General features: G+C 52.8%; 1 protein-coding gene and 1 long non-coding RNA gene across 7 annotated transcripts in view; one reads left to right on the top strand and one right to left on the bottom strand.

Moving 5' to 3' along the window:
* LOC129461615 (DNA-directed RNA polymerase I subunit RPA1) overlaps positions 1 to 19,401 on the bottom strand; it is an 84,576-nt gene that overhangs the window by 7,341 nt on the left and 57,834 nt on the right. For 4 of the 6 annotated variants that reach the window (XM_055240791.2, XM_055240793.2, XM_055240795.2 and 1 more), the window contains 15 exons: positions 19,231 to 19,329; positions 17,670 to 17,822; positions 17,332 to 17,414; positions 16,211 to 16,376; positions 15,053 to 15,274; positions 13,968 to 14,182; positions 12,686 to 12,853; positions 11,632 to 11,767; positions 11,005 to 11,162; positions 5,967 to 6,093; positions 4,576 to 4,686; positions 3,634 to 3,939; positions 2,499 to 2,699; positions 901 to 1,018; positions 189 to 353 (listed from right to left, as the gene is read on the bottom strand). In XM_055240791.2, the coding sequence (XP_055096766.1) occupies positions 189 to 353; positions 901 to 1,018; positions 2,499 to 2,699; positions 3,634 to 3,939; positions 4,576 to 4,686; positions 5,967 to 6,093; positions 11,005 to 11,162; positions 11,632 to 11,767; positions 12,686 to 12,853; positions 13,968 to 14,182; positions 15,053 to 15,274; positions 16,211 to 16,376; positions 17,332 to 17,414; positions 17,670 to 17,822; positions 19,231 to 19,329 (2,428 nt within the window). The remainder of the gene's footprint in view (positions 1 to 188; positions 354 to 900; positions 1,019 to 2,498; positions 2,700 to 3,633; positions 3,940 to 4,575; positions 4,687 to 5,966; positions 6,094 to 11,004; positions 11,163 to 11,631; positions 11,768 to 12,685; positions 12,854 to 13,967; positions 14,183 to 15,052; positions 15,275 to 16,210; positions 16,377 to 17,331; positions 17,415 to 17,669; positions 17,823 to 19,230; positions 19,330 to 19,401) is intronic. The other 2 variants (XM_063617609.1, XM_055240792.2) reach the window with 2 other exon arrangements.
* LOC129461617 (uncharacterized) lies at positions 9,502 to 19,272 on the top strand. Its single transcript, XR_010115625.1, has 4 exons — positions 9,502 to 9,765; positions 10,221 to 10,322; positions 11,131 to 11,295; positions 19,133 to 19,272. It is a non-coding gene; the product is annotated as an uncharacterized lncRNA (long non-coding RNA).

Here is a 19,401-nt window from a genome sequence, read left to right as displayed (position 1 = left end):
TGAGAGGGGAAGGCCCTCTTCCTGTTCCTTCAAAGGGTAGAGGCAGCTGTCGTGTCTGCTGTTCAGCCCCCTCCAGCTGCCCCAGCTCCCCTCAGATCCCAAGATCCCACTGGTGTGCAAGGAACCATGGAAAGATGCCCATGGGTGGTCAGGAGAGGGGAGGCCAGGGCTCCTGCCCACGCACTAACCCAGCAGGGTGGCTTGCTTCAGAAACTGGAAGCTGGTTTCAAATGTCATCTGCTGTAGCGGGGAAGAGTTTGACCGGATCCCAAAGCGATTCAGTGGCTTGTAGACACCCTCAAAGCACATATAATCAGCAACCAGGGAGAGATGGCGAGGGTCGACCGCGATGCCTGTCAAACGGGAGGTAAAATTAGGAGGGATTAAGCAGTGACCACGGGAACAGTCAGCAGACACAAGCCAGGCTGCCTCCACATCAGCACATGGCTTGGGAGTTAGACTCTGGGGCTCCCCTGCAGCTCCGCCACCTGCTCAAGCTACTTAACCCTTCCCTGTGGTCTGGGGCATCTTTTCCCTGACCCCTGCATCCTGCTTCCCGTTTCCTTCCAGCAGCACAGGAAATGAGGATCTAACCGCACTGTTTTCACTTGGGAACTAAAACCCCAAAGGCAGGATGGGGCCAAGTCATCAATCAGGAGCTTCCTCTAAGGGACCAGCAGATGAGACACCATTGAAGCAGCCTCAGTGATGGGAGATGTCACCTCTTCACAGATCTGCAGTCTCCTACAGGTGCACTCACTGCACCCATGCTGCAGTGCCTGCCTTGGTGCTGGACTGACTCGATGCTGGACCGACACGGTCCTGACCCTCCTGCCCTGAGCCTTCTGGTGTTCCGGCTGGCACCCAGACCTTGGGGTGTTATCTGCAAGCTCCTCTTACCATACACGGCAAACACATCCTTGATCTCCTTCTCGATCACCCGCAGCGCGGCCTCGATGCCGTACGTGTTGGCCATGGCGTGGATGTCGTTGGAGTAGAGGCGGCGCAGATCCAGGACCTGGAGAGAGGAAGGAAGGGATTTATTTAGAGGGCCTGGCCTTCTGCTCCCTTCTGCCTGCATATCTCCCCCTGGCCGCTCTCTCCTTGTGTCTGGCAGCTCGGTACAGCTGAAGACAAAGTGGTCAAGAGGTGGCCCAGGATTAGCAGAAGGAGATGGCTAGGCAGAGCTGCTGACGGCTCGCTGGCCGGGGCCCAAGGTCTGTATTGTCATTACAAGAATCCAGGGATAACTTTGGACATGCTTTAGATTCAATAGGAAGAAAAGGATTTTTTCTTCTTATTTTTAAACTGAGACACCTGTTTACTAGGATTAAGGCTTCCTTTGGGAGGCAAGGAAAGCTCCCCCAGCAGTGACACATTACACACCCCTCCAGGGTGCATGGAGTGGGGGCCGGTCAGCTGCACAGGCATCTGCTGGGCCTCACCAAGGGGCCAAGGCTACGGCTGAGCTGTCTTGGAGGAGCCTCTCACCCTGCACTCTCGGCAGGTGCCAATCTCCCTGCTCATCCTCTGGGAAGTGTTTGGTAAAAGGGTTCAGGGGAGCAGGAGACTTTGCAGGGTGGTCATTGGCGGGGGCAGAAGCGTACATGGCAGGGGGAGCTTTGGTAGCCTGGTGTAGACTTGTTGGGGGGTTAGGCTAGAGGGCTCCAGATCCTCAGTGTTCTGTGGGGGAAACCCAGAAAGTTCTGGGAGAGTTGGTGAAGTGGGAGAACTTGGAGACACAGCTCAGAGGAAAGGACAGATGAGCTGGTGAGCAGGTGGGACAGGAATGCCAGGGCACCTCTACCCCGGGACCCCCTTTACCAGATAAAGCGAACAGCATCTAGGCAGGTGATGCAGCAATGATTTCCTACAACTCTACTTCGGGAGGGTCTTAATTTCTTTTTTTTTTTTTTTTTTTGAGACAGTCTTGCTCTGTCCCCCAGTCTGGAGTGCAGTGGCGCGATCTCGACTTACTGCAAACTCCAGCTCCCAGGTTCTCGCCATTCTCCTGCCTCAGCCTCCCGAGTAGCTGGGACTACAGGCGCCCGTTACCACGACCGGCTTTTTTTTTTGTATTTTTTAGTAGAGACGGGGTTTCACCATGTTAGCCAGGATGGTCTTGATCTCCTGACCTCATGATCTGCCCGCCTCGGCCTCCCAAAGTGCTGGGATTGCAGGTGTGAACCACCACGCCCGGCCCGAGGGTCTTAATTTCAAGGAAAAAACTCTACTCAAATTAGCCCGGGCAACTCTGGGTTGGATAAGTTCAGCACGGTGCTTCACTGGGGACCTGAATGAGGCTAACATGCCCCAGAATCCCCGGGAGGTGGACGAGGGCACGCACACTTGGTTTGGGGAATGTGGCCTGGAAGCACGAATGGCTCAGGAAGGGCCAGAGTAAATCGGCTGGTGCGAGCCTCCCGGTGGCCGGGTCCTGAGACAACGTGGGGTGAGGGCTAATGCTTTGTCCTAGGCCAGCAGACAGCCTGTCTTACCTCTGCATACTTGAACAGCTCTGGGAGGTTGATTCCTTCTGTGTTTAGCACAAGCTCCTTCTCGTTCTTATTGTTGGTTGTTTCATTCAGGAGGCACCGAGTGATGCCCTTGGTCGCATAGATGACGGCGCCATGGGCCAAAGATACTACCAGGGAGCTCATGTCAAAGTTGATCTTCATCAGAGGGAGCTTCACTGTCACCTGCAAAAGGAGGGAGAGCTGGGTAGGGTGACAGCCACCCCAGTCCCCACAAAGAGGACTGAGGCGAGACTCCTTCAAAACCTTTTCAGGAACTCCCTGGCGGGGGGAAGGTGGTCCTGCTGGGCAAGCCGGCAGGTAGTCTCAACACTGGAGATGGCTGAGCTGTGTACAGGTCACCCATCTCCAGTCCCCCAGATTCAGGGGGAAACAGTGGGGTTGTTTTCACAGCTGTCGGTGGCAACGCTGAGATTCACATCCACTCTGCACTGCCCTTAATGTCCTTAAAGACCACAGAGCACAGTACACGTTGTTTCATGTGTGCAAATCCCATCAGTGGTTCTTGTTATTACCCCATCACTTGGGAACCACTGAACTGGATCAAAGGAAAGACAAAGCGTAAGCGTGTGCACATGTCTAGGCATCCAGACCATCCGGGTTTTAAGGGAACCATGAAAGCCCTAAAAAGATGGTGACATGGGCTGTGCATGTGGGGAACTGAAGTGTCCCTGCCTGAGGGCACGAACAGTGTCTCTACAACACATGTGGTCCATGTTAACATATGTGTTGTACTGAAGATTAAAGGAGGTGGTGTATTTGAAAGTACCTAAAGGGCCTGGTAAATCAGTCCTATGTGTCTTGAAAGATCAGGGAGAACTGGCTTACTAGGGGTTTGAAAATGACATGTGTGGGCCCTTTTTTGGGGCAGAGGGTTTATAGCTATCACCAGATTCCTAAAGGGATCTGGGATTACAAAGAACAAATGACTCTCACAGGCCCCAAACAGGAGGCCTGGGTGTGCTCCGAGCGGGAGACCATGGGGAGTGTTGGCTGCCCCCTGCCCAGCTGTGCAGGGGAGCTCAGCAGCCCCCTTCCACAGAGGCACTTGGCCAGCTGGACCGACCACCCAAGCCCTGGCCTGCACGGCCACACTGACCTGGCACCACAGGCTCTCCTCCGTGTCATACTGGTAGTCATCTATGAACGAGTGGATCTCACGCACAGCCTGGACCCGGCGCTCCATGGCCTCGGGCCCCTGGGGCTCCTGGCTGTGGGTGGGTTTCCGGGGCTGCGTCAGGAGGGAGGGAAGGGACGGGTCCTCCTCAGCGCCTGAGCCCACCTCTTCATCTTGCTCTCGGGTCTTTCGAGCACCTTCCCTGTGGGGATTTCGTTCCTCCTGCATGTCTTCATCGTCGTTCTCCTCGCCCTCCCTCTCCTCCTCTTCCTCACTCTCATAATCCACCTGGCAGAAAAGGGAGCACAGGCTGTGTCACTTGGGGCCCCACCATCTACCTGGACTCTGCCTGTGGAACAAAGACCCCCGCAAAGCCTTGGCTGGCCTGGGCTACCCAGGCCCAACCTGCTCCACACTCCCAACTCCTCTGCTCCGGCCTGGTTAGTCTTTCTTCTTCCTTTTTCCTTCAGAATGCCACCTGTCTGTCCCACTGAGCCCCCCACAGAGGTGGAGCTCACCCTCACTCGGCCCTCGCTGGTGCACCCACTCACCAGTAAGTTCCCTCGGCCACTATGACAGCAGGGGACTGGTTTGCGGGAGGAGAGAGAGGTATGTTTTCATTGTAAAAACCAGAGGCAGCCTGACTTTTTCTTGCCAGAAGCCTGTCTAGGTCCTTGAGTCTGATTCAAGTCCAGGGATGGCCAGATCTAAAAGGCAGCCCAAGAGTGGACCCGTGCCAAATTCCCGCCCTATGAACCCCATCTTCTCAAGAGAGAGGTATGCTGGGCAGGCAGGTGCTGCTTCAGGGTTCCTTGTGGGTTCATGACACAGAGGTGTGGCCTGGGTGCCAGGAGATAATCCCTCCAGGTTAACAGGGAAGGGGGCTGGGACCACAGCCCCTTCACCCCACACACGGTCTCTCACCTCCTCCTCCTGCTTCTCCTTGCGTTTGGCATCAGAGGCATCGGCGTCCCCCTCCTCAGCTTCAGCATCCACAATGTGCCCCTCCTCTTCCTCATCACCCTCCTGCTCTCCCTGTGGTTTGTGGGCAAGGAGGAAAACGATTAACTCCAATATCTAGTGCTCAGTGAATCCATCCATCCACCCACCAACCCATCCAACCATCCATGCCCCACCCTTCTAACCCCTTCCCCCATCCAGCCACCACTCTCCATCCACTGCCACCCAACCCAACCCGTCCACTGGCATCTAACTCTGTCCAGCCCCGGATCCCAGGCCTCCTTCCCTTCAGTCCTCATCTTTACATGCACCACTTACTTGCAAAGTTTCATTCCTAAAAATTAAAAAAAAAGTGCCAGGACTTGCTTTCTTAGAAGAAGATGGTGTCAAATATTGTCCCAAATATTTTTGATCAAACCCAGTTGCAGGTGGGGATGAGGAGGAAGGGTTATCTTGTGGAATTCTGAGTATCTCTTCCTTTCTCATCCTGAACTTGGCTCCTAGTTTTTTATACTCTCCTTGTGGGTGAATTAAGAATCAAGACCAGGCAGCATTCTAAAGATAGTCCATGCCCGCTTGTGCTTGAGTGAGCTAGCAGGTGATCTCACGGAGCAGGAGAGACCTAGCATTTTCCCTGGTGTAGGCCAGCCCCTCATTTTAGGGGTGAGGAGACAGACCCAGAGAAGGGTGACACAACTGAGACCACAGAGCTGGTTGGGGGCAGTCCCAGTCCACATCACCCCCAACCCGAGCAGGCTCACTGCTGGCTCAGATGGCACCCAGGGACCTGCTCCCACACCACCCTCAGGTCTGGCCTGCTCCTGGGTCTCCTGGCAGATGTCTGATTATCCATTCCTGGACTATTTTGCTCCCATTGGTTTTTCCCTCTTCTTCCCCTTTTTGTCACTGCAGCCCAACTTCTCTGCTTCCAGATACCTCTCTGGTCCCTGCCAGTGCACTGGTGGGCCACAGTTCATCTTGCCTGGGCAAGTCGAAGGCAGAGCTAAAGGAAACCGGAAAAAGAACTTTCACAGCCTCAGCACACGCCATGACCTCGAGCCCCTCCTCAGGATGAAGACCACTTACGGCGGGGTCTCGGAGAGCAGAGCTATGATGCGGAGGCCTGCCCCGGGGCTGGCTACACCATGCTGCCTGGCAGCCTCGCCTGCCTGGCCCATCAGGCCAAGAAGTGAATGCTGCTTCTGGGCTCGCAGAACAGCAGGTAAAAGCTGAGATAGGCAGGAGATGGGCCAGCACCAGGACGGGGCTGGAGGAGCACACAGAATAGGCACAGAGCCTGCCAAGTCTGGGGGCGCTCCCTGTGCGACCCTAGCGACCCTCGGGGACTCACTCACCCGACTCCTCCTCGACTCCCCAGCGTTGTCCAGATCCCGCTGAGTAGCTCTTCGAGTATTTACGCTCCTGAAGGCTGATGCTTTATTATTCTTCTTTTTGATGGATTCCATCAGAAGTTTAAAGAATCTAAAACAAGAAGAAAGCCACAAAGCCCTGTGCAGTACCAGCATGTCCAGCCCTGCTCTCATTTCGGGGATAGGACGCCGAGGGATTCCCACAGGGGATTAGTGCATGAGATGGAGGCCCAGCCTCTCCTAGCCGCTCACGTTTCCCTACCCGCCGTTTTGGAACCGTCTCTGGAGTGTCAGGAACACCGGTTCCACAGCCCAACAGGCCTGGTCTCAATAGGTGCACTGCCACTCCCGGGGTATGAGTAGGACAGGCAGCTTCCTCAGCTTTAAGCCCCATTGTCTAGAAAATATGGGAATTACTATGTATTCTGCAATCTTGTTTGCTAACGATGAGAAACAACCCTATGTCTGATTCCTCTCACAGCACCTGGCAGAGTGGGTGCTTGGTGAAGGACAGTTGCAGGTGTCGCTGTGGTCGCCCTCTAACAAGGAAGGCAGAGTCTACTGTAGGAGAGGGGAACCCCACCCAGGACTAGGACCTTCCCCTGCCCACCACCTGCAGCATCTCCAGAAGGTGGTGTTGCTCTGGCCAGAGAACTCCCATCTCCTTGGTGTGGGAGCCCCAGCAATGTGATGAAAGAACAAGGACTTCGGAAGGGCTCATCAAAATTTCGAAGGGCAGGGATAACTTAGCTTGTGGCAATGAATCGTGTCAACAAGTCAGGACCACACCAATTTAAAAGAACCAAGCTGAAGCTCAGAACCTGGCCCCCTGCCACTTCCTCCAGAGCCATCTATTTTTAGGTCCTCTTAGGATCCACCCTGTCCCCTCCATACCACTTGTTTCCTCATGTAACCCCTTGCCTGTCTTTTCCAACAGGCCAGAATAGCACACCAAAAAGGGCTGCTTGTGACTGTGAGAATCGGGTCCCTCACACATCCAGCCAGCCATCCCATTTTCTCTGAGCGCCTATACTGCGCCCAGCATGTGCCAGCCCTGGTGGCAAAGCAAGGACGAAAAGACAGACTCCAGGCCCTCAAGGAGCTTAGAGTCTTCATTTGAAAAAGTAGGCAGGTCAAATGTATACTATTTTGCTCATTAAAAACAAAAGAATGCCCCTCATCTTCCCTAATATTATTATTATGTTTTTCTTCCCCCCCCATCTCCACCCCGAGATGGAGTCTCTCTCTAATCCCCCGGGCTGCAGTGCAGTGGTGTGACCTCGGCTCACGCAACCTCCGCCTCCCGGATTCAAATGATTCTCATGCCTCAGCCTTCTGAGTAGCTGGGATTACAGGCACGCACCACCATGCCCGACTAATTTTTCTATTTTTAGTAGAGACGGGGTTTCACCACGTTGGCCAGGCTGATTGTGAACTCCTGACCTCAGGTGATCCACCTGCCTTGGCCTCCCAAAGTGCTGGAATTACAAGCATAAGCCACTGCACCCGGACCCCAATATTATTTTTTAACTTTTTAAAGGTATACGTGGTTTGCCCTTGGCAGAAACAAAGCCCCCTCATCCATTAATCCAGAGAAGAGCTTGTTTACCAGGCACTGGGGACAGGAACAGGATGGCCAGATGAGAGGAGGCCGGGCTTGACTTTAGAAAGATACAATCCCATTGGAAAGAGGGGGCAGGAGAGATGTTTCTGTAAGGACAGGTTCAGGTTAAAGTCCTGATCCTGCCATAGACTGGAGAGGAGGGCCTTGATCTCATCTGCAACATGGGATCACTCTCACTCCACGCCCGAGGCTACTGTGCAGAGCAGAGGAGATGGAATGAGGCGGAGTGGGGGTGCGGGGCTCAGCTGCTGCCACACACAGGGCTGCTTCCCTCAGCTGGGCGTCCCAGCCTGTCTCAACTTGTGGCAAAGTCACGGCTCTAATGCTTTCGCCCCCAGCATTTCACATCCGGCCTCAACTCTAACTGCCCATCTGCTCCCTCCACCCCGTGCACCCTCTGGGCTTTTGCTTGAGCGGCTCACTCTGCCAGTAACTTCCCTGGCCAATATCTACCTACTGAAGCTGTACTCATCCTTCAAGGCCGGGCCTCAGCAGCTGTAACTCCTCCAAGAAGCCCTCCCTGGTTTCCCCAGTTGGGGATGCTTTCTGCCTTCCCTGCCTCTTGGTGACCAGGACTTGTGGAGAACGTAGGAGGGAAGCAGGTGAGGAGGCAGAATGAACACCTGGTGAGTAAGTGGTAGGCATGCGACCAGTGTGCCAGTTTTCCTGGAGGTGCAATTTGCCCTTCTGTGGTTTTGCCAAGAGCAGGGGAACTAATGGCCCACAGTGACTGCCTTCTCAAGGTTGTGCAGTTCATCAGAACGTAGCAACCGAAAGGGAACAGGAGGGGCAGGGGCAGAGAAGCCTCCCATCCCAGGTAAATAATTACGAACAGAGCACATGACCCCTGGTGGTTTCTGAATGCTCCTGGCAACAGCTCCACCACCTGCTGTTTTGGAAAGTCAGATTCACAGAAGCTACAATTACAGACTGTCAGCTGGGTCTTTTCATGGCTGGGGACCGGAGGCCAAAACTTACAGCCCCTAACTCCTAGCTCAGTGCCCTTTCCACTTCACCTCCCTGGCCACCTGCCAGACAATTTACACGAACAGCCAATGTGACGGGTGCCGGTGCATAGATCTGGGGGGCCTTCTACGCTTGTATAGCTCTACTAGGGAACCATCTGTCTCGTGCTTTTTTTCTCCAGGCTCTGTCAAGGGTCTCATGACCCCACAGCTGGGAGAACGGAGGGTGGGAGCAAAGAAAAAGAAAAGGAGGGTGGCAGAGAGGAAGGAAGGGGGAGGCAAGGGAGAAAGGAAGGAGAAAAAGCTTCTTGGGGGTTGGCTGCTCTTTTTAAAGTGCACTCACACTTCCTCCCATTTCCTGTGGGCGGCCAGAGGCCTGAACGCAGCTGCTCTGCTGCCTGGGGCCTGACAAAGGGAGTCCAGACCGCACCCTGCTCATCTACTGCCTCATCTTTTAGCTCTGCCTAACCCCTCAGCCCCATTCTGCTGAGTCCTTGAGGCCACCTCCACCAAAAGCTACTGCGCATGGCTTTATTTGTCATGGCTTTTCAAGTGCACAAGCAAAACACAGGGAGGAGTTGAAAAAGTACTTCACGGCTGGGAACGAGCCAGGGCTGTCCCTCATCAGGAAGAAGTCTTAAAAAGTGATTTCCTATTTTCAGTTCCATGAGGTAATATAAGTAAAAAGAACCCCAGCATGGGCTGGCGACGGCCTCGAGCCGACCTATCTGATGGGCAGGCCTGGGCCTCCTGTGAGCAGAACTGGGGCAGAACATCTAACTCCGCCCACCCTTAGTTATTCTCAAGAGGCCATGAAATCCGAATTCCCATTTCCCAGAAAACCACTGCCAGGCCAGAACAAACGCCCCCTGCACTTGGTAGTTACATTCCTCGCTGTTAATTAAGGAGCCAGCAGGCGTACACAGCACTCCCCTGCCACTCTGCCCAGTGCCCAGATAGCATGGAGGCCCACTCGACAGAAGGAATGTTCTCAGCCCAGGCCGGCACCAACGCAGGTGCTCCTGAGGCCCAGCCAACAACAACTTCACCCAGGGCTCATGAACTGGGGCAGGAAGCACCTGGCCAGTGACCCCCATCCAAAGGACTGAGTTCACATCCAAGCTCCTCCACCCCAAGACCCACCATCCCAAATGCCACCTGCACAGAGGGTTGGCTCGAGGCCAGGCCCCATAAAGTGAGAGGGCAGAGGGCTGAGGGCAGAAAAGTCGTACTGTGTTGCCCACGCCTGCCCCTATGACTCAGTGACGAATGGGCATGGCTCAGTATGTGTTTGTGGGATGGATGAGTGCAGGGAGCTTTCTGCTTCTGCTCTGTCATTGCTTCTCTATCTCAGCAGCTCCCAGAAGACCCAAGAACTGGTCTAGATTAGAGGCAGTGGTCAGTGGCCTGTGGACAGATCCTGCAACAGATGAGATCCATCTGGGCCTTACTGGGCTTTTAAAAACACATGAATTAGTTGCTGATGTTTAAAAGTCAGGAGACCTCAATTATATAAAAGCAAAGACAAGTAAACAAGTGACCCAAGAAAGAAAAAAAAAGTAGGGGGTGGGAAGCTTGTTTTCTTTTTAAATCAAGATGTGGCCCCCCCGGCCTCCATTCCTGCATGGTAACAGGTGCCCCTTGACACAGGTTCCACACTCTTCAGTCTGCTGGGGGCCTCCAAGCCTGCTTCACTGGCCTGTCACCTGCTGGACTATGCAGCCTGTTTGTATTCACACTTCACCGTCTAGGGTGAGTCAAAAGTGCTTCGTGGGCCCCTCCAGGCTTGCCCCAGTCCCCAAAAAGCCCATCCTCCTGCTCCCTGGAACTCAGCATTGTGGCCTCTGCTTTTCAAATATCTAACAGTAACTTGAACTTGAGACAAAAGTTCCTTTCCCTACTGGACAGGAACTCGGGACAGGAACTCGAATTTCTCTGGAGGCAATCCTGGTTATAGAATGGAGATCTAACAGCAGCAAGCCACCCGCACATTGTTCATTATTCACAGAATCTGAATGCATCAGGAACCACATTATACTGCCTGGAGTAACATCCTAGCAAACATTAACAGCATGTGCTGCTCTGACACCACACAAGCACTGCTTTGATGGTGCTCCCTTCTCTTTACCACACCCACATTTCCATGTCTTAATGCCTGCAAGCCCCGGAAGATAAGAATCCTGACGTCAACCCAAGAGAAGAAATGGGCTCAGGGAGTGACACGTGGCTAATAAAGTCACACCCACAAGGCAGATTGGGGGTCAGGTTTCCAGATCAGGCTGCAAGGCCCTCTGTTTCCTAAACACTTCCCTTGAAGGGCTCATTTGGGCAAAGGCACTCAATCTCTAGGAGCCTTGTGGCTAGGTGCTTCCTGCCCCAGTTCAAGCGCATTCTCTGGGTCAAGGTCAATGACAATCACAGCCTGAGCCCTGACCTTGTTTCCATGAAGCGCAGGATGTCCTCGGGTCTCAGGCACTTCTCCTGCTGGTAATATGCATGTGGCAGGAACTGAAACCGCAGCTGGTACACCCGGAATTTGTTCTGTTGTTCTTCCATACAGAAGGACTCCTGGACGTCAATTTTCTGCAACACCTGGAACCAGACGGACAGAGAGAACTTGACTTGTTCAGGTCCTAGGTGACTGTGCAATGTGAGTGGGTTACGAGGCCCAAAGGCTTACAGAGACAGCAGCTGAGATCACAGGCCAAACCCCAAAGAAACTCTGGTGAGCTATACTGGTGTGGATCTGCTGGGGGGCCCACAGCCTGCAGTCACCTCCAGAGAGTGGCCTGAACCTCCTAGGAGTGGCCTCAGAAGAGGTGGTAGGCAAACTCAGGAAATGGTTTATTTTTCAGGCACAGGAGGACGCTGTGGAACTAACGACTCTCTTAAAAGCTTCCTGATCCATCTCTGCTCATCACCTGGCAGAGACAGCTTATCTCTCATTGGTGGGAATCTGAGCCTAGGGTCAGAGCAGTAAGCAAAGCCTGTTCTTCACACATGGGGAGGATATAGGAACATGCCTTCACCACGTCTGCAACCCGGGAAGGAGAGACGTTACCTCTCCTAAGCACACCCTGGTGAGTTGCTTCTTGAGGCTTTTCACTTTCTTCAGGGCTTTCTTGGTGTTGAGCACAGGCACGCTCATCATGGGCGTCTTGATGTTGGCACTGGCCACCATGAGAATCTCCCGCAACCTGTCACAGAATAAGGGCACATCCAATCATGAGTGGCAACCAGACCTTCTGTTTGGGTGCAGCTTCTCCTAATGATGTCGGAGTTCTGGGATCTGAGAGAGGCCTGGGGATCTCACAGGGATAATATGCTAGATCACAGAATCCCAGCTCTGGTCCCGTGCGCGACAGTAAGTGACTCCCCTGTCAGTTTCCTCCCTGGAGTGCCCACTCCTTGTGCTCAGGGCTTTGTCTGATTCTTGTTTCCTATCACCTGTGCCTTGCAAACAGCAGGTGCCTGCTGACGCTTACTGAATGAACAAGCCATGCAGGGAAGGCAACTAGCACCCACCGTGCTCCTGCTGAGCTCAGCCAGCCCTCACTGCCCAGATGTATAGGGGGTCCCAGCCTCTGGCCTTCCACAGAAGGACCCCCTGAGGTTTGGAAAGTGAGGTACCTGTCCAGAGTCTTTCTGCTAGAAAAACGCAGGACCAGGGACTGAATGCAGATGGGTCTGACCCCACACTCGTTCCCCTTGTCCAGCGCATATATTTACCTGAAGGGCCAGGGCCCAGGGCCACATGGGGGCACGTTCTATGTGAATGGTTCCCCTGGAGTTGGGCAACCAGGCACCTTGTGTGGGGCTTGTCAACAATGTACGTTCCTGAGTCCTTCCCCCAGCAGTGTGCAGTCTCACGGGCATCCCCAGGAACTTGGATGCAGGAGTTGGCAGAGGGATAAATGGAGATCCTACCAGGCCTGGGCACCAAAGAATCCAGCTGGGCTCTGGAAATTCTAACCCTGATCCCCACTTTAATGAGACCCTGTCCCTCTCTCACACACACACACGCACACACACTCACTCACTCCCTCTCATTAAATGGCTCCTTCTCCAAGAGAGGCTAGCACAGACCCCACCCCGTGCTCCCTTGTGCCCCACACCTTGGAATGCCCAGGGTGACGTTCATCTCGCCTCTGCCTGCAAAGTGGAAGGTGTTGAGGGTCATCTGGGTGGAGGGCTCTCCGATGCTCTGGGCAGCCAGCAGGCCCACGGCCTCGCCCGGCTCGCACAGTGAGCGCTGCCACTTCAGTTGCAGCAAGGTCCTCAACCTAGAGACGGTGGTGGGGGGTCAGGAGGGGGGGTAGTGGCAGGGGTCAGGAACAGACACCACAGACTGTCAATGCTGCCCGAAACCAGAAACCTGAAACCTCTACCTCTTTCTGGACTCGTTTTTCCTAGGCAAAAGATCCCTCTAATCTTCAAATTCCCACCAGTGACCCTGAGATGTCCTGAAATTACACAGCACAGATCTCAGCTGGGTGGCTGAAGCTCTCGACATTCATGCTTGGACTCTTCATATTTGCCCCTAGAATGTCACATGTCCACTCTGGGCCTGTTACCACAAGCCCCCTAAGCAGGAGAATTTCTGGGTTCATTATTCACTTTTTCCTTTATCCATTCTTTCTTCTCAATTACGACAATTTGGAGACAGCTTAAACCTCCTGCTATAAAAATTAGAAAGAGGTTCACTAAGCCATTATGGGGATGGGGGTGATGAGAGCGTTTATATTTTTAGTTAGTGCAAATGGCTGCAGACCACATCAGAAGTATTCATGCTGCACAATTCTGTAATTTACGAACCATTTTTCCTATGAAGCCTGACCCTGTAAGAACAGCCACTAGGAGCACTGAGCTACACTGTGTGTGTGTGTGTGTGTGTGTGTGTGTGTGTGTGTCTGTCTGTCTGTACTAGTCCAAGCTAAGGCCTTCAAATGGGAACCCAAAGCTCAAAGGATCACTGGATTAATCAGATCCAAGGCCTCATGAAAAGTTAAGACCTGGTGTCCCTGGGCATGAATGACCTGCCCTGGGTCACACGGTTGGCAGCAGGTGAATAGCAACCAGATTCCCTGACTCTCAGTCAGCCCCACCCACCACACCAAATCCAAGAGAGCAGACACTGTCTGTGCAAGCCTGTCCTAGCAGACCACTATCCCTATCTTGGCCCAGATGGGGGTGTCCACTCCTGCCTCTCTGCACTTGTTCACTCCTGGGCCCTCGGGGCTTGTGCGGTGCCCCTGGCTGTCTTACTGCCCTCCCTCTAGCTGGAGTCTCAAACCCAGGAGGCATCCCTCTTCCGGAGTGGGTAGGGCAGGGGCTAGGACGCAGGGGCTAGGAGGCAGATTCTCCTGCACATGTTGTGCAACAAATCACTGTCAATACCTGTCGAGAGAAAGCTCTGATTTCTCATAACTCTTCTCTGTTTGAGCTGCCCACTCTTGACCGTAGTCATCAACCTTTGTTTCAAATGTTTCTGACACTGACGCAAAGTAGATGTCAGGACGCCAGACAGACAGACTTGGGTCAGGACAAGTGGCCGCCTTCTTCTGGTATTTCCTTCGGCTCTCCTCATCCAACTCATACCACATCCTCAGCATCTGAACAGAAGGATGGGTCTCAGCTATGTGAGAGGGATACCCAGTAGCATAAGAGGGATCAAAAGCATTGGCTTCCAATGAGAATAAAGGCAGACAGAAAGAAACCTGACTGCAGTGAGAAACCATCTCCCCATTTAAAACGGGGAGAGACTTCAACCTGTCCTAGGGTACCCTGCTTGACTACAAGCCTAGCAGCTCTTCATCCTGGCCCACTCAAGCCCAGGAAGGACGAGCATGTAATTTACTGAGCAAACTGGGCTTCTTTTAGAGTGAAACAGAAGATTGTTATGATTAGGCTAGGGTAAGAGGCAAAGCCACGACTGTCTCAGGCCAGCTAGGATGCAGTCACTGTGCTGGATCCACGCTTATTTCTGGATCCAGGCTCTTTCACACACTCTGTGCCCTCAAGGCTGTCCCAAAGTGACTGCTTCAAAGAGATCCCCTGCTTCCAGCTCCCAGGTGTGCTTGGCTGATGGGAGGCACCAGCAGCAGAGGGAAAGCCAGGAGGAAGGGGATCCTGGTACTTATCCCCAACCCCCCCTCTAGTGGGTCTCTACCCAGGGCTCTATCCAGTGGCCCTAGCACATAGCTGTCCTCTCCGTTTCTCATGACTGCTCCCCATTCCTTCATACCTGGGATCGTGGGGAACCCAAAGTCACAGGCCCCAATTAGTTCCCCCAAACCCTGCCTATACCCTTGTTAAGAGTCCCCACCTTACATTCCCATTTGAGAACCATTCTGTTCTGACTGACGGTGAACGAAGCTGGAGTTCATGATTCTACCTTCTCTTAGGAAAACAGCCCCTCATCCCTCACCCACTGACTAAGCCTGGACGTGCTGGACATTAAGGACACCACCTCCCTGCATCACCTCCTGAGTCCCGAGGCTGCGGCCATTGCGGTTTTCACTCTCAAGATTCAGGGCTTTCACAGCTTCCTGAATTTTCTGGGAATAACTCAAGAAGGCACCTCTTCTCAGCAGGGTGTTGGGGTGCTTGCTTTGCCATTTTTTGATAGCTCTGAAGTGGCGGAGAGCTTTTTTGGGATCTGCTCTGGATAAAACTTCATGGAGATGCTGTGATTTCATTATCACCTAAACAAACAAACAAACAAACAAATCACACACATGAGATCAAAGAGATGAGGGCGTGACAGAGGGCCATGGAGCACAAATTCAGGGGACCCAAGTAGCTGGTGTGGAGCCCTCATGATGGGGCCGAGCACCCACTCTCAGAGAGGCTGAGCATCCATTGTTAATCAGGGCCCTCACTTTGTGCAAACCAGATTTGGGAACCAACGGTCTTGGGAGCAGAGAGAGGCACAGGAAAGAAAGCAGCACACTCAGAGCCCCTCCAGGAGCACAAGGGAGTTTCTGGGAAGAAAGGAAGAGGGGAAGAGTGATGGCCAACCTCGGGGATAGGAACCAGGATGGAAAGGACTCAGCACCAGAGCACAACCCTCAATTCTACCATCAGCTTGATGACCTTGGACAGGTCACATCGGTTTCAGTTTCCCTATCTGCCAAATGAGGTAACTGCCCAGTCAACAGTGATGGTCACTACAAAGGCATTAAGGTATACAATGAAAATCATGAGTTTGTGTCTGATGGGCCCATGTTCAAATGCTGGCTCTGCCACTAACCCATTGTTTACTTATGCTTTGATACTCAGTTGCCTCAGCTGCAAAATGGGCAGAGTAATGCCTACTTCCCTGGGTTGCAGTGAGGAGGAAAACGGATAGTACTGATAGTGTGCTTTAGCTGAGGGCCCCGCATGTGGCAAATGGCCCCAAAGAGTAGGTATGATTCCAGAGGTGCTCGTGCCCTCCAGCCACCTCAGGTGATGAAAGTTCACAGGCTTTGAAATTGTCAAGTGTTTCAGGGCATTGACCGGTGTCTTATAAACCCTTCCCACTCTACTTTCCAATGGCCACTTGGACTGGGTTGCAAAGCTCAGTGCATTCCAGTTCTCTAACCTCAGTGGGGGAGGCCCACTGCTCAGCCCCCAGGCTCCGGGGTCTAGCACACTACCTCGTAGTTGCTGGCCAGGAAGGGGAACTGCTTGGGCTGCAGGAATTGTGTCTTGGGGATGTCCAGGCCATCCTCCCCATACAGGAACTGCACCACACTGCCGTCACTGTCACGGACCGTGAGATCATACTGCACGACCAGTCCCTCCAGGTGCTTGATGATGCACCTGTAAGGACATCATTGGCTCAGTCCCCGCCGGCCCATCACCTTCCCAGGGCAGCCTCTGATGAGGGTTGGGGGCAGTGGAGGGGAGGGAAAGGGGGGCTGCTGTTCTGCAGGCAAACAAGACTTCAGAACAGGCTGGATCCAATGCCCCGGGATCTGGGCTTTCTCCAGTGTCCCCAGCCAGGGGCTGCATTTCCTGATGGTTTTCTAAGCGGAGGAGGCTGCAGCCATGTTACTGAGAGGCTTGGCTGCCACCCCTAGACCTGGGCTTCCATCTAGCCCCAGCTGCTGAAATGACTGCCTGACCCTACACTCTTCCCACAATGCAGAGCTCCCCAGAGACCAGTGTCCTTAGAACCACAAGGCGGGCGAAGCAGGGGAGCTGTCAAGCATTCTTAAACTTGGTCAGCCCAGGGATTGCCAAGGACACTAAGGCGTATTGGGAACCACATGCTGATGTGAATCCCTCCACTGGCGGCCTTTCTCCTCAGTTTTATCTCAACTTCTCCTGCTCTCTGCCCTGGTCCTAGCCCCTTTGCTTACCTCTCCGGACACTGCCTAGGTTTCCCCTCCTGCCACCCTAACGGGGCTTCCCAGGAGTCACTGTCCCCCCACCCCAAGCTGTGGGGACAGAGCTCAACGTTAGTCACTACTGTCTTGGCAGCTGAGCCTTCCAGGAAGCAAGACAAGCTTGCCACTGCCGAAGACCTTCTCCCACAGCCACAGCTTCCCCCAGGGAATGGCAGACCCTCAGAACACACAGCCCTTTGTATAAGCCTCTGAGCTCATGCGAAGGGGAAGAGTGTCTGCTGCTTCCTGTCTCAGACCACTCATGGAAACTTTCCAAAAGTTTTTTCATCCAAGGAATCTTAAACGAGCTGTCGATATAATGTGAAAGACGACGGGATGAAGGGCCCTGGCACCCTACCTCAAGGGGCACGGCAGATACATTTTACCTTTGGAGATAGCCTGAGCGGCTGGTTTTCACAGCAGTGTCGACCAGGCCCTCTCGTCCTGCCATGCAGTGGAAGAAAAACTCCTGCAGAGAATGGACCCAAGTCCCAAAGGTGACAGTGAGGACAGCGTGCTTCCCGAAGGGCTCAGGCCAACACCTCCAGCAGCCTTTCCTGACCAGACAGGCCACTCCCTTCCCTGATCTCCTAGGACGTTTTGACCTCGACAGCTACAATAGCCCCCAGTGTCTTCTGCCCTACCCTGTAGGGCAGTCATAGTTCACCTACAATTAAGCCTAGAAACGAGGGAAAAAGCTAAATGGAAAAACCAAAATACATACAGGAGGTTTGATGCCGGTGAGGAATCTGCCAGTGACAAAGCCACCAGCCCTGGGGGTGAACTCATAAGGCTCAAAGCAGGGCAGTGACTTGCCAGACGCCATCAGTGGGGGTCTCCGACCTTCCAATTCAATCTGGCCCAGCAGGCACGAGATCTGGAGGACAGGAAACCCACAGGAAACTGAAGATCCACATGTGTTTAACAGTGCTTTGTCCCAGCAGGGAAAGTATAATCTGACCTTGAAGAAAAGCTGCATGGAAACTGAGTTCTTGAAGGCTAACCTACATTTCTAAACAAACCAGGAAGCTTTCATTTTAAGAAAAAAAAAAAAAAAAAAATACCTTCCTTTGGTTGACTGATCTGGATTTTCACATTTGGGGTCAGTTGAAAATGGGTGCTATCTATAAAAGGAGCCATGTCTCAGAAGCATCTCATGTTATACCTGTAAGGGACTGGAGGGTCCTGATGGGGGAAAGAGAGGCCTGCAGGAAACAGCCATTTACTGCGATCCTCACATTCTAGAGTCAAAAGGGAACTCAGGGCCGGGTGTGGTGGCTCACATCTATAATCTTAGCACTTTGCGGAGCTGAGGCAGGAGGATCCCTTGAGCCCAGAAGTTTGAGACCACCCTGGGCAATACAGGGAGACTCTGTCTTATTTTCAATTAAAAACAAAACAAAACACAACAACAACAACAACAAAATGGGAACTCAAGCTACTGAGCTGTTTGCTTAGAAAGCTGCCTGTTAATACTCTCGGTGTGTTGGAGAGAGCGGTATACCTAGGTTTCGATGTAGTCGGGATTTCCTAACGGCTTTCAGCCTTTCTGTTGTCACACTCAACAGACAACCGGGTGGGCCTTTAGACCCTCTCAAGGTCATCAAGGTATAAGGTTAAGAAATCTCTAGGACAATGTTTATAATTTAATATTAAGAAAAGATCGGCCAGGCACGGTGGCTCATGCCTGTAATCCCAGCACTTTGGGAGGTCGAGGCGAGAAGATCACGAGGTCAAGAGATTGAGACCATCCTGGCCAACATGATGAAACCCCGGCTCTACTAAAAATACAAACATTAGCTGGGCGTGGTGGCACGTGCCTGTAGTCCCAGCTACTCGGGAGGCTGAGGCAGGAGAATCTCTGGAACCTGGAAGGCGGAGGTTGCAGTGAGCCGAGATTGTGCCACTGTACTCCAGCCCGGTGACAGAGCAAGACTCCATCTCAAAAAAAAAAAAAAAAAAAGAAAAGATGAAAAGATCATGCAAAATTACGTGAAAATTGTATGAGTGTACATAACGTATCTATATAACGTGAATATATGCAATAGTACAGTTTGTAAATTTATAATATGTATCTATGTTATACATATCCCATCTGCATATTCATAACTACATCTGCCTTTAACATTGGCATGTTAACAGTGGTTAGCTCCTATAGTGATTTCTACACGCTTTTCTCTTTTTCAGTACTTGCCATGTTTCATAGGGAACAAACCGAAACCACCTCCTGCTATCCCCCGCCTTTGCTGACACCTGTAAAGCTGCCAACCTGCCTCTGCACATACCTGCATCGTGTTCACGGTTGAACCTTTGGCTCCTGACTGCACCATCATCTGCAGGCTGTTCTCTGGGAACTGTCTGTGTAGGCCAAAAGGCATGCATGCCTGCAGATTAAATCAGCACAGTGGTCAGTGACTTCGCCTCCTTTAAAAATCCCAGAATCAGGATGTAAATCC

Source organism: Symphalangus syndactylus, chromosome 14 (genome assembly GCF_028878055.3).
Source record: "Symphalangus syndactylus isolate Jambi chromosome 14, NHGRI_mSymSyn1-v2.1_pri, whole genome shotgun sequence".
NCBI lineage: Eukaryota > Metazoa > Chordata > Mammalia > Primates > Hylobatidae > Symphalangus > Symphalangus syndactylus.
Note: the sequence above shows the minus strand (reverse complement) of the source record. Positions and strands in the feature narration are given on the sequence as shown.